This window comes from Caloenas nicobarica, chromosome 5, assembly GCF_036013445.1.
Source record: "Caloenas nicobarica isolate bCalNic1 chromosome 5, bCalNic1.hap1, whole genome shotgun sequence".
Classification (NCBI taxonomy): Eukaryota; Metazoa; Chordata; class Aves; order Columbiformes; family Columbidae; genus Caloenas; species Caloenas nicobarica.
The window spans coordinates 39722346-39737775 of NC_088249.1; the positions used below are offsets into that span (position 1 = coordinate 39722346).

At 41.3% G+C, this 15430-nt stretch overlaps 1 protein-coding gene across 1 annotated transcript in view; it reads left to right on the forward strand.

The window, feature by feature from the left end:
- The window catches only part of LOC135989935 (cytosolic phospholipase A2 epsilon-like), a 37932-nt gene that overhangs the window by 18811 nt on the left and 3691 nt on the right, over window positions 1–15430 (forward strand). The window contains exons 6-20 of the mRNA XM_065637065.1: window positions 488–528; window positions 1092–1134; window positions 1557–1620; window positions 2773–2942; window positions 3067–3159; window positions 3898–3935; window positions 5154–5289; window positions 6903–7039; window positions 7332–7557; window positions 8959–9073; window positions 9504–9641; window positions 11382–11489; window positions 12601–12789; window positions 13681–13847; window positions 14519–14705. Of these exons, the coding sequence (XP_065493137.1) occupies window positions 488–528; window positions 1092–1134; window positions 1557–1620; window positions 2773–2942; window positions 3067–3159; window positions 3898–3935; window positions 5154–5289; window positions 6903–7039; window positions 7332–7557; window positions 8959–9073; window positions 9504–9641; window positions 11382–11489; window positions 12601–12789; window positions 13681–13847; window positions 14519–14705 (1852 nt within the window). The remainder of the gene's footprint in view (window positions 1–487; window positions 529–1091; window positions 1135–1556; window positions 1621–2772; window positions 2943–3066; window positions 3160–3897; window positions 3936–5153; window positions 5290–6902; window positions 7040–7331; window positions 7558–8958; window positions 9074–9503; window positions 9642–11381; window positions 11490–12600; window positions 12790–13680; window positions 13848–14518; window positions 14706–15430) is intronic.

Sequence of the window (15430 nt, forward strand, 5' to 3'; positions counted from 1 at the left end):
CTCTGGCACAGATTATAGCCAAATTCCCAAGCCCCAAAACAGAAGCAATTTTAGAGAAGCTTTGCATTTCCAATAATCGGACAGAAAACGGCAGAGTTTCTCTAATTCTCACAAACATTATAAAAGGAAAAACAATACGATGACAGGGAAATAGCCTGTTTCCACAATATTTTACTAAACTCTAAGTCTCAGCATATCGTGTCCAGCACATGGAAGCTGGCAGGAAAGAAAGTGTGAAAAATGAAGGTTGACTAGGGAGACTTGTTAGCACCAAACACCCTATGTTCTGTTAGTACAACTGAAACCTCCTTTCCCTTGTGCAAGAAAAAGCTACTTCTGTCCTCTAATGCTGACAATATCAAGCACAAAACAAAAAATTGATATTTATTAAACCATAAAGGAAACTGCTTGCAAAAATGAAGGTCACTTTGCAAACTTCTGCACATGCATAATGCTTCATTATTTTTTTTTTAAATTTCATTTTCAGATGGGGGAGGAGCTGGAAATTGAGTTTGTGTTGGAAAGCATGTGAGTAAAACCCCATTATTATGGGAGCAGCAGCTTGGAGTGGTGCATCAGTGCAGGCAAACCTGTACACCCAGCACCATCTTAATAGCCAGATTTGCCCTTTTTCCAAACTTAATGTGTGCATCAGCAAATGATTGTAAGAAAGGAAAATGCCACAATGTGGAAAATTAGTTCATAATTTTAAATTGTGACTTTCTCTTAAAATTTATGTATTACTTGCATAGTTCAGAGTTGTTTTCTGGGGCTGCCAAATCCCACTGCAGTAGATCTATAGATTTTCTGGAGAGAATTCTCTGGGCAGCTCATGGTTGAGGAGAATGTTCCTACCTAATCTGTGACACAACCGTGCTATTAAGCCTGTTACAAGAACTCTCCAGGTGCTTTATTGCAATTGAATAACTTCTGTTAGGCAATTACATGGTATCTCGTGAAAAGGGAGCATACATCCACAAAGAACAGGAAGGAGCAAATTAAAAAAAAAAGAGAGAAAAATGTGTCCTGTTCAGGACAGTATCCAGATTATATTGTTTATAAATTACATGCTATTTGGTTTTGTTTTCTAGCTGGGATCTTCCTGAAACTGTCATCACAAATGGGGCAATAGTGGTAAAATATTATTTGCTTTGTTCTCTCTTGTTCTTTCCCACACCATCCCTTAACTCAGCTGACTATGATGGCAGTGAGGGAAACATTGCAAGTCTTCATTCTTTAGTGATACTTTTTCTCTTAGGAAATTTATCTTTGAGGAGGCCACCATGACCTCAGAGGTGGCTTCAGACTGCTATCATTTTCCCTTGTTTTATCTGCAGCCATTGAAAATTACAATGTGTTTGACATAGTGCCATCTTCCCATGTGATGATGAAGTTAATTCTCACTTTCACTGTGTCTGGCAGAAGTCTCCAACACAGTTGGACCCACATTCAAGCACTGACTCTTCCTACAATGAGCTTTCCAACACCTGCCAGCACTGATGGTGAGCTGGCTGGATGAGTAATCTAATTCTCTGCCCTCATCACGTCTATTCCAGTGCCGTGAAGTAGCCTGCTTGGAAGTACACTTGGACAGCAAGATGAAAAAGAAGCGTTTTTCAGGTAAGTTTATTAATTCTTTAACTGAATATTAGTGATTTTACCTCTTTAACAACACCTAGAAATTGCATCATCCAAGTACTAAGGCTTAATTGACCACATCTAAGGCAATTTGTGAAAATTTTGTGGTAGGAAACACCAGCCATTCTGCAGCAGGTATAGGTTCAGGGTTCTGACTTCATGGGGAGCCTTGTGCCAGACTAGAAACAATATCAGATGCTTGTACAGAAGGTATCGAAACTCCAAGCTGAGATCCTGAAAAACCTCTGCTGTAGTACTGCTAAACCCTGAAGAAGTTTACTTCCTTAAGTGCAATGGTGCATGGCCTTAAATTTCCTTGAGATCTCTGTCGGTTCGACTTCTGCATCCGCACAGAAACACCTCATTTTTTGCAGGGGTTAGCCACTCAGCAGCTGGCTCCCGCCTGACCCTGATCAAGATCCAGAATCTAGAAGTTCCTCTGCCCACATCCCCTGAGGGGCTGGATCTGGTAGGCAATCTCAGATCATGCATAACACACACTGGCAGGATTAGCTGATCTCTTCATATAAATAGGGTCATCTGCTGCAGAGTCAGATCTTATTTTAGGGGACTGAGAACTCCTGCTGCTCATTATTTGGCCTGGCATGAGGATGATTTACAATGCAAAGTACTTGGTTGCATTCACTGTGTCATGATGCATCTGCAATAGAAACGCAGCAGTCTAAAATTCAGTGCCATTCACATCACACTCCTATCCGGCTTCTTATTCAGCCCATTATAAAGATACAACCATCTGTAATGTTTGGGTCTTGGATCACTTTCAGAAGACAGCTTTTGAAATACAACGGAAGTGGAGAAGGGGTTTGTTCAGTGCTACCTTTTCACAGAATCACAGAATGGTTGGGGTTGGAAGGGACCTCTGGAGATCATCTAGTCCAACCCACCTGATAAAGCAGGTTCACCAGAGCAGATCGCACAGGAATGTGTCCAGGCGGGTTTTGAATGTCTCCAGAAAAGGAGACTCCACAACCTCTCCAGTCAGCCTGTTCCAGTGCTCTTTTTCATTCCTTTCATTTCTTTTTTTTTCTTTTTTCTTTTGCTTCTTTTTTTCCCTTTCTCTCCTTTTTGCAATTATAATTAACTTTTTGTGTGCATTTTATCTCATTGTTTTAGAGAATGAGCTAACATTTACAGTGAAAGGATCCTTTGAAGAAACCCAGCAAGTTTCAATGGGCCGTGACTCCCACTCCCCTCTCCCAGATCCCACTTTCTTCCACTATGCCAAATACAAGCAACCCTCCCTGGACGTTGTACTCACAAAGAAGAGGAGGCTTCCCAGCTTTGTACGTTACCCCACAACATGGTATACAACACAGACAGCCCTATGATCTGACCTTTATGTATGAGTAGGCAGCAAGAGGAGAGCCCTTCTGTCTTAACCAAAAAGCACTCCGTGCTCCTTTTCAGTGTGCTTGTGTGTCATGCGGAGCAAGGAGCAGCAGCATCCCCCTGACTGTCCCTCTGAAGTCGCTCCCCTCTGAGTGGGAAGCAGTTGGCGAGGTAAGTGTCCACCGGCCGTGGGAAATCCTTTGCAAGCTTTTAAAAATTGCGGCTGGTTCCCCAGAAGCAGAAACCAAAGACTACCTCCCTTTATACAGAGCCAGTTGTTTCCTCATCTCCCTCGAATCTGGGGTGATGCATAATTAAGTAAATCATCTGGAGCAAAATAAAATTAGGAGGAGGAAGAAGAAAGATGTTTTGGCTGTTGCTCGTGTTCCTTCTGTTGTCCGTGTCCTTAGCCAGGCTGGAGGTCACTGGGTGCTGCTGGGACAGAGTGGGGAGGCTGCAGCCTGGCAAACCTGTGCCGTACTTTTTGGGCGCTCAGCTTCTTTGATTTCCTCTTGTATCTCACGTTGTTGTGGGAGAGACTTCAGTTTTCAAGACCTGTGTTTAATGGTGGACCCTTCCAGGAAGGTGAGGTGTAGCGCTGCAGCTCTTTTGCTATTTATTTGTGTAGCTAAGTGGTGCCAGCACAGGCTACACCTGAGTTTCACTATACAGAGAAAATGCAGACTGTAGATGATAATACCAAAGTCTTAATTTATTAAATCGGTGCACATCTCTGGGTACTAATGAAACATTGAGAGGGGAGTCTATCTCTCAGTCTCAGTTTGCTGAAATTCAGAGCTTTGTAGATGTTATGATGACCCAAAAGAGCTATGTCTCATTCTGAGTGGGGGAAAAAGACTGTTTTAAACAAAATACCCATATTCATAATTTTACCTTTTTAATTTTCAGCACAGGAAATTTGATTTGCACTTTAAGGTGAAAAAATGGTAAGATAATCTCATTTATCTTCATTCTGTGTTTTGCCCTTCAGTTCTTTCAATTTGGATAGCTGTCAATCAAGTTCCAATTCCTTTGTTACTGCTTTTCCTCCAGAATCCTGGTTCATCCTCATTTCAGACTATGAAATAAAATGGACTCAGTACACAATACAGAGATTTTCAGTGCTGATGAGTTCATGTAATGGGACTATACAGTGAGTTAAGAAAGGGTTTTATAAAGAACATGACAATCTTCTATTGATATATGCTGCAATAAAAATTACGTGCTAAGGGTCACTGTAGACACTCTTTGATGCATCTACAAAGTATTGCCAAATGCAGGTATGCAATAAAAGCAGCATTTCAAAACTAATTGAAAGAAACCATTCTGCCTCCTGGGGTCAGAGAAAAAAAATAGAAGACCAAAGTCAGAGTGCCTGGTCACTCTAGGATAATAAAAATTTGAAATAATAAATGTAACTGCATTTATTTTTTAGTGTCTGCTCAAAGAGATAAATGCAAATTAACTCAATCAAGTGATTACTTACTTCTAAACCAAGGAAACACATTGTGTATTTTGAGATATGGTTAAGGCCTTAGTAAAAATTTACAAGATTAATATGTTACGTTATGTAGGAAGTCCTCTTCCCTTACAAAAGCAGGTGCATCTTCTATTATGCTGTTTATTTTCAGTAAATATGCTATGAGATAGACATACAGTTTACAGCTGTCATTTAAAAACTTCTTCCTTACTACACCTAAGAAAATATTTTCACAGCAGCTTCCAAACTGCAACTGTAGTGCTTATAAATATCCATAAATGACTATATACACCCACACACAAAAAAAACATCCAAACACGAAACTCCACAACTTCAGCCCACGATTTTCGGGTGTCAGTGGAAGTTTGCACAACTTCTGAAGGTGCGTTTGAAAGCCACCTTTAACACACTGCCCTCTGCGGGCTTTTGGCTTTACGTCTGAAAGGGAACAATCCTATTGTAGCTATATTTGATTTCAGGGATCTTTGGCAAGAAACAAGAAATCCTCTCAGTTCAAAGGAAGACATACCGGTGTTCTTCAGGAACAAACTCAAATATTTCATCTCTTCCTGCTTTGCTTTACATAGACCTGATGGTGAAGGCTTGTCTGTTTATGAAGTAGAAGCGATTAAAATGCTGCATTAGACTATAAATGCGATGTGAGATACCTGATCCTCTGTTCCAGCCAAGAAGACCTAGACGTACGGCTGGGGTTTGACCTGTGTGCCCAGGAACAGGATTTCATTCGCAAGAGGAAGAAGGTGGTTGCAGCCGCTCTGAAGGACATTCTCCAGCTGGAGGAGGACTTGCAGGAGGATGAGGTATCTGAGACATAATTATTATATGTTTTCTCTGCAGCTGAGTGTCAAAATATAGCACTTGTGTTCAGTTCCCGTTTTCCTGGAAACAGGGTAACATTGCATGTGCAAGCTATGGCTGACTTCTTTTGTCTATTCTAGGGAAGAAATGAGTACTCATAGGAAACATTAATAAAAACTTGTAGCCCTAGTTACTACAAGATATAGCTTGGTGTTGAGTAGCAGTCTGCACAACAATGCAGGGAAGGATTAGGTGCTCTCAGGACCAAAGCCAAAACTTGTTTTCAGCCTCATAGTCATTCTGGACAGATCTAAAGCATTGATTCAGCACTTACTTCCCTCACAGTTCAAACTGGACTTTATTTTGTTGTGCCTTTTGTGCCAGTATTGAGGCTCCCATTGCGTGAGCACAGCTTGCTGCCAGTCTGATTTCAGCATCTGCTGCAGCTTGCTTGGCAAATGCGAATGGTAACAGAGAGTCCAAGACAGGGAAAAACTGGGTTTATCTTTTTAAATTGTACTCCCACGGCTGCATTGTGAAGCCTGAACTCAGATGCAGAAATGACAAATTTTCTTCGTTTTGCCCTAAACTGAGCTCAGCAGGTTGTTGAGGGGTTTTGTGTGTTTGTTTGTTTGTCGGGTTTGGGGGGGGTTGGTTTGTTTTTTTGGTTTGGGGGTGGTTTTTTGTTTTGCTTTGTGGGGGTTTTGTTAGTGGTGGTTTTTTGTGCATCTGGGCCTTTCACACAAAAGATCCTGCCTTTAAAAGGTGGCACTAAGCCATGGGATATTTCCTTCCCCCCAGATGTAGAGGCACCCATCCTTCCCTGCAGAACAATCTCCCTCGAGTACCCTGATGATTTGTACGAGAGATGAATTCACCCCAGTGCATGGTAGCTATATTTACTGTTAACAGAGCAAATTCGTATTTATGGATTAATCCTTCTCCTAAGATTGCCAGACACTGGATGTCTATCATCACAGGAAGACTTAATTGCAGCTCACTTGCATACGTAGTATTGTATGTACACATGTGGTAGGTGAAGTGACTATGGTTTCTCTTTCCCTCTGGCAACTGTAAAAGGGGATGGTGTCACCAGCCTCTGGTCTCAGGGAATTCGAAATGGTCTGTGCTCTTAAACCCATCAGTCATGATATATTTATTACGGACTGTGAAATAACTATGCAACAGTAGGAATAAGCTTTAGTAAACTTCAGTAACACAGAGGTTATTATTACTCACATGGAAACTGTGAGACAGAACCTACATTTTCTGGTCTATTGCATCTAATAAAAATCTGGTTCAGATGGCAGGAGGTACCATTCCCTCTAGTTTTCTGCTGGTCTGTGTTATTTGTTTTGCTATAGAGCATTGAAAACATGTTTGAGATGATGGATTCCATGTCTTAATACACAGCTGCTTGGCAGAGGAAACATGAAGTATTTCTTGGTCTTTCTATGCCCCATTATTAATTTGGGTTTTTCTTCTCCTTGCAGACTGGTGGCATGCAGCATCTTTATTACTTTATCAGTGCTGTAACTTTCTATTTTCTAATGAATGATGTCTCCCTTCCTTCTCAGACCATGTCACTAAATGCATGTATTTTGGGATTGAACAGGTACCTATAGTGGCAATCATGACAACAGGTGGTGGAACCAGAGCTCTGACAGCCATGTACGCTCACCTTCTCAGTGTGCAGGAACTGAATGTCTTGGACTGTGTCTCATACATCACTGGTTTATCTGGCACAACATGGTAAGACCAAGATGATAACCAAAGTCTTCACAGGAATTTTCTACTTATGATGTCAGTAAGTGATCTGAAGAGTCGTATCATCTTTACTGTCAAGAAAGGATTTTATTTTTCTGCTGTGTATTTTTCTTGTTTCCTTCAGCGCATATTTTCCAGCATTTGGAATTAATTCAGTCCTAATTAAACATGTGGATGGGACCACACACACGTGTTTTTCATGTAAATGAAAAATGAGTAACTTCCCAAAGCTCTGGTTCAGAACTCATATTTTTCCTTGTGTTTATTTTTTTTTTAGGACTATGTCAAACTTGTATGAAGATCCTGACTGGTCCCAAAAGGATCTTAAGGAAACACTTAAAGATGTTCGAAAGCATGTGCTCAAAAATAAGTTCTTGTCTTGTTTTGCCCCTGATCGTCTGAAATACTATTTGAAAGAGTTATGCCAGAGGGAACAGGAAGGACATCAGATATGTTTCACAGATCTATGGGGACTCATCATTGAAACCATGTTCCATGAAAAGGTACAATCGCAGCACCTTTCTCTTCAGATTTGCATATTTAGTGAATATAGAGATGAGGGCAGAGAGCAAATCAAAAAGTGGTTGAGATTGGAAGGGACCTCTGGAGGTCATCTTGTCCAACAGCTAGAGCCGGCTACCCTGAGCCACGGGCTTTTGAAGGTGAAGACTCCACAGCTTCTCTGGGCAACATATGCTGGCGTTTGACCACTCTTACAGAAGAGGGTTTTTTCACTTGTTTGTCTATTTGTTTGTTTTTCAGATAGATGCCTAAAGCATGTGCCTTGGTGGTATCATTCTTTGTGTCTGTTGGCTGTATTATGCAGATCTTAACATCACAGCTGGTGCAGAAAGGGTGGGATTAAAGAGAAATAATGCAAAACTTTTAAATCAATTCACCTGTAAAAATATAAATGAAAATCCTGCTCGTCTTTTAAAAGAACTGCACAGTGTGACAAGGCAAAGAAAAATCACAAACACAAACCCAAAGACAGCATCTCTGAGTTGTTAATAGGATTATGTCACACTCTGTAAACATTCCCACCAAAACGCAATGTTCAGGCTCTATTTTAGTATTTGTGAATATTTCCTTCCCAATAGGCCATTTATACTTAAGAAAGATAAAACATTCCTCCTCTAACACAAACACCTCCACACACATCCAAATTTCCACTGCCTGAGCACAGCACAGTGAGAGGAACCCCTGGGGCGGCTCAGCAGGGAGCTGCGAGTGTCCTGCAGAGACACAGCCTTGTCCCCTGACCGGCACAGCCCAAGGGCAGCCCGCTGGCACCCGTGGCACAGCTGCCCTTCCAAGGGCTGCCCCGGTGAGCAGGAGCACCTGCACCTCTCCTTTGTGGAGGATCTGAACTCAGCACCCTCTCAAGCCTTGGCACAGCTCCCAAACCATCCTGCCCTTTCCAACCTGCCTAACTATTGAAGATGCTCCACAGCAGAAGCAGTAAAGGTCAAGGCTCACGGAATATTAACTCTGTTTGAGGCTTGGCTCTGTCACAGGCCTGAGGAACAGATGATTTTCTCGGCAATCAGGGCATGACTTACTCTTTCTGAATGAAATATTTCATGCCAAGGGTGCTGTTCAAATATTTCCAGACATTTTCCTGAAATAAATAATGTGAACAACGTTTTCTTCCTACCACTGAAATATCTTTTTTTTTTTTTTTTTCAGCATATGAACTTAACTTAGGACTATTTGTGTGCTGAAGTGCTGGGGCTGGGGAGTGTCAGAGTTAGGGATGATAGCACCTCTCTGAACTAAACTGGGGGGAAACATCCTAGTAGGCAGCCTGGTCCGCACTGTGTTGTCAGAGCCCAGGCCTAGATGAAGTGGGAGGCTCTTTTTGTCATCTAACTGTCCTCAGCTACTGTCCTTCTTCAAAACAGGAGGACTTCCATAAGCTCACAGATCAGCAGCAGGCACTAAATCAGGGTCAGAATCCCCTGCCCATCTACCTCTCTCTCAATGTGAAGGACAAAATCAGCGACCAGGATTTTAGAGGTAATAACGCTCCAGAATTGCATTTAACGTTTGATTGCAATAAGGGTCAATTTAGGACAAAGTAAAGAAATCCATTCACTGCACAAGTCCTTTAAAGGGCCAATCTAGAGCAGAATTTTAATAGTTGAATTTTTGAATGTCTTAGTGTATTCAACTACATTCAGGATCAAAAGCAGGATGATGGAGGACACTATCACAAAATTACCTGCTAAATAACCTCAGAGATCTAAAGTTTGTAGGGAAATTTAGATGGAAGAGGACAATTCACTCTTCATGTTCAACACTGTGAAATGTACAGTGAATAAATGTCTGTTTGCAAAGTGTGTTACTTAGAAACAAGTCTGCCTTAATCTGGCTAAATCATAAGTTTTTTTCAACTAATTTTTGCCTCCGCTGCTGTAATCACTCTGTCCTGTGCTTTTTCTTTCAGAATGGGTGGAATTCACTCCTTACGAGGTAGGATTCCCGAAATATGGCGCCTTCATTCGTGCAGAAGATTTTGGTAGTGAGTTCTTCATGGGTCGCCTGATGAAGAAAATCCCAGAATCCAGAATCTGCTTTTTGGAAGGTGATTTGTCACTCCATGGAAATGTAAAGTAGTATAATATCATCCACTCCGGGGCAAACCCCTCTTCTGATATGAAGCAGTTAGTATACTTTTTATCTGCCAGACGCAGTATATGGTAAAATATTAGAACTCGTAACAAGTCACTGTCTGCAGGATTTTTGAATTTTCTTCACAACTTTATTCAGCTGAACAGATTTATTTGATTTTGTTCATGGTTATGCTTACTTACATGAGGACGTTGCAATACTTACATGTCTTTGTCAGCAACAAAAGCTGTGTAACATTGCTTCTAAGCTAAATCTTCAGTCTCTTCTGCAACCTGGATGTCTAAAATACAGCCTTTTATCTACAATGCTGCAGCTATCTCTGATTAATCCTCCAGGATAACACTTTCATTTTGGCGTGCAAAAAAAGGTCATAATATTTTTTTTTCCCCTCTTGCATAAGAACAGCAAAAGCAGTAAGGAATTTTTTTTTCCTTTTGCAAAAGCAATCTCTTGCCTCATTGTTCTTTGTACTTCCACCAATTGCATAAAGGAAGATTCGGGGTTTTTTGAGAAGTGTGGAGATTTCACTACCGCCAGTGGTGAGGTGTAAGGAATCAGTCGGAACCTCCCTGTCCCTGGCTGCAATGCCAAACAAGGTACCCAGGTGTCCCCTTCTGTGGTCAGAAATGCAAGCAGGTCACCAGCCCCCTCCCTACACCTCCCACTTTAGCACTTTCTTCTCCCCTTCTCTAGAGTGATGCTGGGACATATGTGTCCCTGTTCCCTGCCAATGACCCACCGTCTTCTCATTCAGGCAGTGTTCCTTATTTCAGTGACACAGTTATTAGAAAGGTTTTCAGCAAGTTCCTTTGCACCCCAGCCCCCAAACAGACCAGGGACTGAGTACACAGGTCCTGCAGCTCTTTCCTGCATGGCCAAGCCCGTCCCTCTGACTGCAGGCAGGCACTGCGGGGTCAGGCCATCCCCAGGCTGCTCAGGTGCAGCATCTTCTGTCCATCACTCAGTTCCTCCTCAGAGCACCAGGCTGAGTTCTGCAGTTTGGAGGGTTCAGGAAGGCACCACTGCACACCCAGCACATGTAATGGTGTTTGCTCAGCCTGAAAGATGATTGCAGATAGGTGGCAGTCTGGACTGCCATCAAGTTCACTACATCTGTTGCTAGACGAACTTGAAAATTTAACCCAGATATGCCTGAAAACCCTCAAAAATCAGAAGACAAATCAAAAGACTCATACATTTACACTTTCTATTTTCAAAACTTTCAAGTCAGCTTCCTCTTTTGAAGGTATATTAGTGTATGAATCTTGAATGTTTTGTGGTCGACAGTTCCGCATGACAACTGCATTCCTGTAACAGGATTGTGCTAGAAATAAATAAAACCTTTAGAATTACACATACTGAGAACTTGGGGAACAAGAAATGTTGGGGACAGGTGGAAAAAATTAAGATGTGCTTGACCAAAAGTTATTTGCCACACAGCAAAAATGCATGTGTTGGTAGCTATACTGAAAATACTACCAGCTCTGTTAATATATCTGAATAAATTAGATTATTTGAATACACTATGGATTCATATACCAACTCATAAAGACATTCCTTTTATTTGTGCACTAAGATAATGCAATGAGTAAAGTTTGCTGGAGAATGCAGAAGGTACTGAAGGACATTGTGAATGAAAATGCTTCTAGGTCTTTAACAGTTTACTTTCTGTCAAATATATCCTCTGCCACAGGTATCTGGAGCAGTGTTTTTTCCTTGAATCTTATGGATGCTTGGTATATATCTGTTCAGTCAGAAGACTTCTGGCACAAATGGACTCAAGACAAAATTACAGACATAGGTGGGCTATTCTTATGCCATTGTTATTTTATTGCCTGCCTTCCTTCCTCCCTTCCTGCCTGCCTGCCTCCCTCCCTCCCTCTGTGCTGCTATTCTTTCACTGACTTTTTCAAAGCCATTTTGGAATTCCCTCTTCAGAGCTTCCTGTGATCCACACAGAAACCAGGAGGAAATTCATGCCATGTATTGCGGTATGGCAATTATTTCAGTTTTGTGAGAAAAGAATCCATGGGATCTGTCACAGGGAAGAAAAAAAAAAAGGGCGAGAGAATGTCCCTCATATGAGCCATTTCCAGAGCACTAGGGTAAAACTGAAGAAGAATATCCCTGTACACTAGTAGAGGCTGGAGGCCTCCTTTAGTGATCCATAGTGTTCCAGTTCCTCTCTTGGAAGTTGGAGTATGGCATGAAGCTTCACAGAAACAAGAGCAATCACCATCCCTGCCTCTCTGGAGTCTACAAAGCACAGACACAAACTTTAGTACTATTGCAAGTCATTCCAAACTTGTCCTAAGGATGAGATTTGGAAAAGATTCTACCAAATTAAGAAAGATCTGCAGGGTGGGATTTCAAGGAGAAACACACAAGGCAGAGGTACTACAGAGAAAAAAGATGAGAAGGAAGAGAAATACAACAAAAGGGGTGATTTATTTTATCTTCTTGTACTTGCAGGGGGTAGTTTCTGGTTGTTAAAACAAGGACCTTGCATTTGCTGGCAAAGAACATTAATTGTGCTTGGGTGGCTAAGAGATTGTGATTCTGTGGCTTTCTTATGTATGTGGCTGAAAGATACACTGTGACATGGAGTAGCAAAGAAAGGCGAGATAAGTGCCAGATACTGTAGTGGATAAAATAATAGAAAAGCAAAGGAAGTTATAGTAGATGAGATGGATTGATTTACAGTACAAACAAGGCCTTTACCACTGTGGACTGAGAAGAAGAAATGGATTTTTTCAAAACTTAGCTGAAAAACTGTGAGCTTTGTGGAGATCCTGGAAATAAAAGGAGAAAGAAGTCCAAGTTTAGCCAAACACGTTAAAACAAATTATGATTACACAGATTAACCTCAACAATGAGCCCACATACAAGAACTGCTATTCTTTCTTCTGCAGACGATGAAACCCTATTCCCTGCAAGACCAAATGAGCTGGATACTCGAGTGGTTTGTCCCACTGACAGCTTTTCAAGCATTTTCCGAGATGTTGTCATGTTACGCCCAGCAGCTTCAGATATCCCTAACTTCCTGAAGGGCTTCCAGATGAACAACAACTACCTAGAGAGCGAGTTTTCCAAATGGAAAGGTATGACAGTAGCACCCTGGTTTTAGTTACATTTTAAACCTTTCTTGTGAAAAATAAACAGCACTTAACAGATTATCAAGCCAACTGCCTTTTCGTTCTGCTCCCCTTCTCTGATAATATTTGAAACTGTTTGTTACCAAAAGCTGAAAGTAGCTAGCAGGAGAGACTTACAAAATAAGTTCTTAAAGATTTCGTGAAGACTGGCAACTGATAGATGAGAAAGGCCCTGATCAGTGAACCAGTGTACATCTGCTGATGTGACAGCCAGCCAGCCTGCACACTTGTGGCATGGCACTGGTGCCATCACATGCTGCCCCTTGCCCAGCCAGTACTCAAGGTATGTGTGATGGAGCCCTGTTCCACGCTACTGTTTTACTTATAAGTAAGATATAACCTTTTTAACAGTATTACCTGTTGCACAGTTTGGGAATTAGTGCTCAGTCTGGTACCACATCTCCCATGTTGCACAAGGGGTGATGCCTTCACTCGGCTGCGTACCCGAGTAGCTGTGTGCCTGTCCTCATAGCGCAAGGCACCAAACGTTTTTAATCTTGAGTGTGTTGAGACAATAAGGTGCCATTTCAATTTTTTTTATATTAAAAAAATATATTAGCCTGATAAGAATCACATGCAAATCCAGTGGATGGAATTAACTCTACTCTCCTGAGACCCAAGTTAATCCCTCTTAACTAGAAGAAATTGCAGACTAAATAGTGAAAAGAGGAAGCCAAATGAGGAACTGAGAAATGACTGAACTGCAGTTATCAGCTATATAGGTAGGTCTAAGACCCAAGAAAAGCTGAATTTTCTTTTTGTTAACAATTGACTTTCCTCAGCCTATCTCCTGTATTGAGCACCACCCCTGAAAAAAAAAAAATGCTTCTTTTCTAGACTGTGAACTTGACTCTCAGCCCAACCACCTGACAACAGCAACAGACCACCTCATCCTGATTGACACGGCATTTGCCTTTGCTACCAGTTACCCACCCCTTATGAGGCCAGAAAGGAAAGTGGATGTCATTTTGCATTTCAACTACAGTTCAGGTTCCCAGACACAGGTGAGCCTCCTACGTTCTTCTCTACTGATAACTCTGCTTCATCACTGAGTTCCCAGAATGGCTGCTCCTCTACACAGAGAAGCATGCTCTTTCCCAGTATCTGGAAAGTGTAAATAAGCTACCAGTTTACCAAGGCCACGTATCTTTATTGAACAGTACAAGTGTTATTAGGAAGCAAGGATTTAGTAAACTGAATCTGCCTATTTTTATGCATAAATGTGCTTTAGGTGATTTGAAGGCAGTCAGATGTTGAATGAATTAAGCCAAATGTATTTAAAAACTGTCTAAGACTTCTCAATCCAATCATACAATCATACATACAAGGGTTTGATGCAAAAGGCCAGATATGCAAATAAATGCAAGCACAGTTCATATTTAGGAACTTTAAATACATTTGAAATAAGAAGCCATCTAAAGGCAGCTTGTGTAATATCCAGATGTGGGATGAAGACAGGCATGTGGACCCAGATCCATACAATTTAACTCTGGCCTTCCAGATCTTGGCTCCATATACGGTCTACAACACCTAAGTTGGGTACATGCCATAATCTGTCAGAACTTGGCCCTTACCCCACAAACATTCACAGTGAAATTTTTTGGTCAAATTCAATTCAAGCACTTCCCATGTTCTGATGTTTTGTTTTGTTTTGTTTTCCTATTGTGGCAACCAGCCCCTGAAAGACGCCTCTAAATACTTTGCAAAACAGGGAATTCCTTTCCCTATAAAGGTGCCAGATGATCAGGAAACTCCACATCTGAAGGAATGCTACATTGTTGGTGACAAGGAGAGCTCAGAAACGCCAATTGTGATATTTTTCCCTCTAGTAAATGACACCTTCAGGTACTACAAAGCGCCTGGTAAGTTTACGGCTACCCCTCATACTAACAGAGGCAGTGGCTGCCTTCTTGCTCTTTTTACTGTGCAATATCTGTTCTTCAGATCATCCTGTAAACACAGATTCAGACTTCCTTTGCTTAGATCTGAAGCATATAAAGAAGCATAAAATATGTATTTTCCTGGACAGGAGAGCAACAGCTGGGATCAGCTTTTGGTACATATGCCCTTCTTCAGATCATTTGGGGGCTTTTCATAAGTAGATTGTAGACTTTACTGATGAAAAGTATATTCTGTTTATCTACAGTGGCAGAAGTCAGCAAGGTTGTTTCCTCTTGTACTTGTCATCCTTTCCTGTTAGAGAATGCTCTGGGGAATCTAAGGATTTCATTGTTTAAAATAATTTCCAGGCTCACAGTTAAGCAGATAACCTTGAAAACAAAAGTGTGAACTAGCAAAGTGATGAAAATATAACACTGAGCCATGCTGACAGTTTCTGTTCAGTGACTCCTACTTTAAGAGTTTCAATAGCAACATTGCCAGTCACTTCAAAATAGATTGTTTCTAAGTCCTGATGCCATATCCCATGACTCCACATTACCTCTGTTGGTGCCAAAAGTCTCAGTTACTCCTTCTCCAGATGATAAAATTCCTAACTCATGCTATGAGAACACTTATTTTTTAATCACTTCAAAGCCCCACATTATACTCAAACCCAAAAGTTCTGGGCTGGTATACAGTACATTAA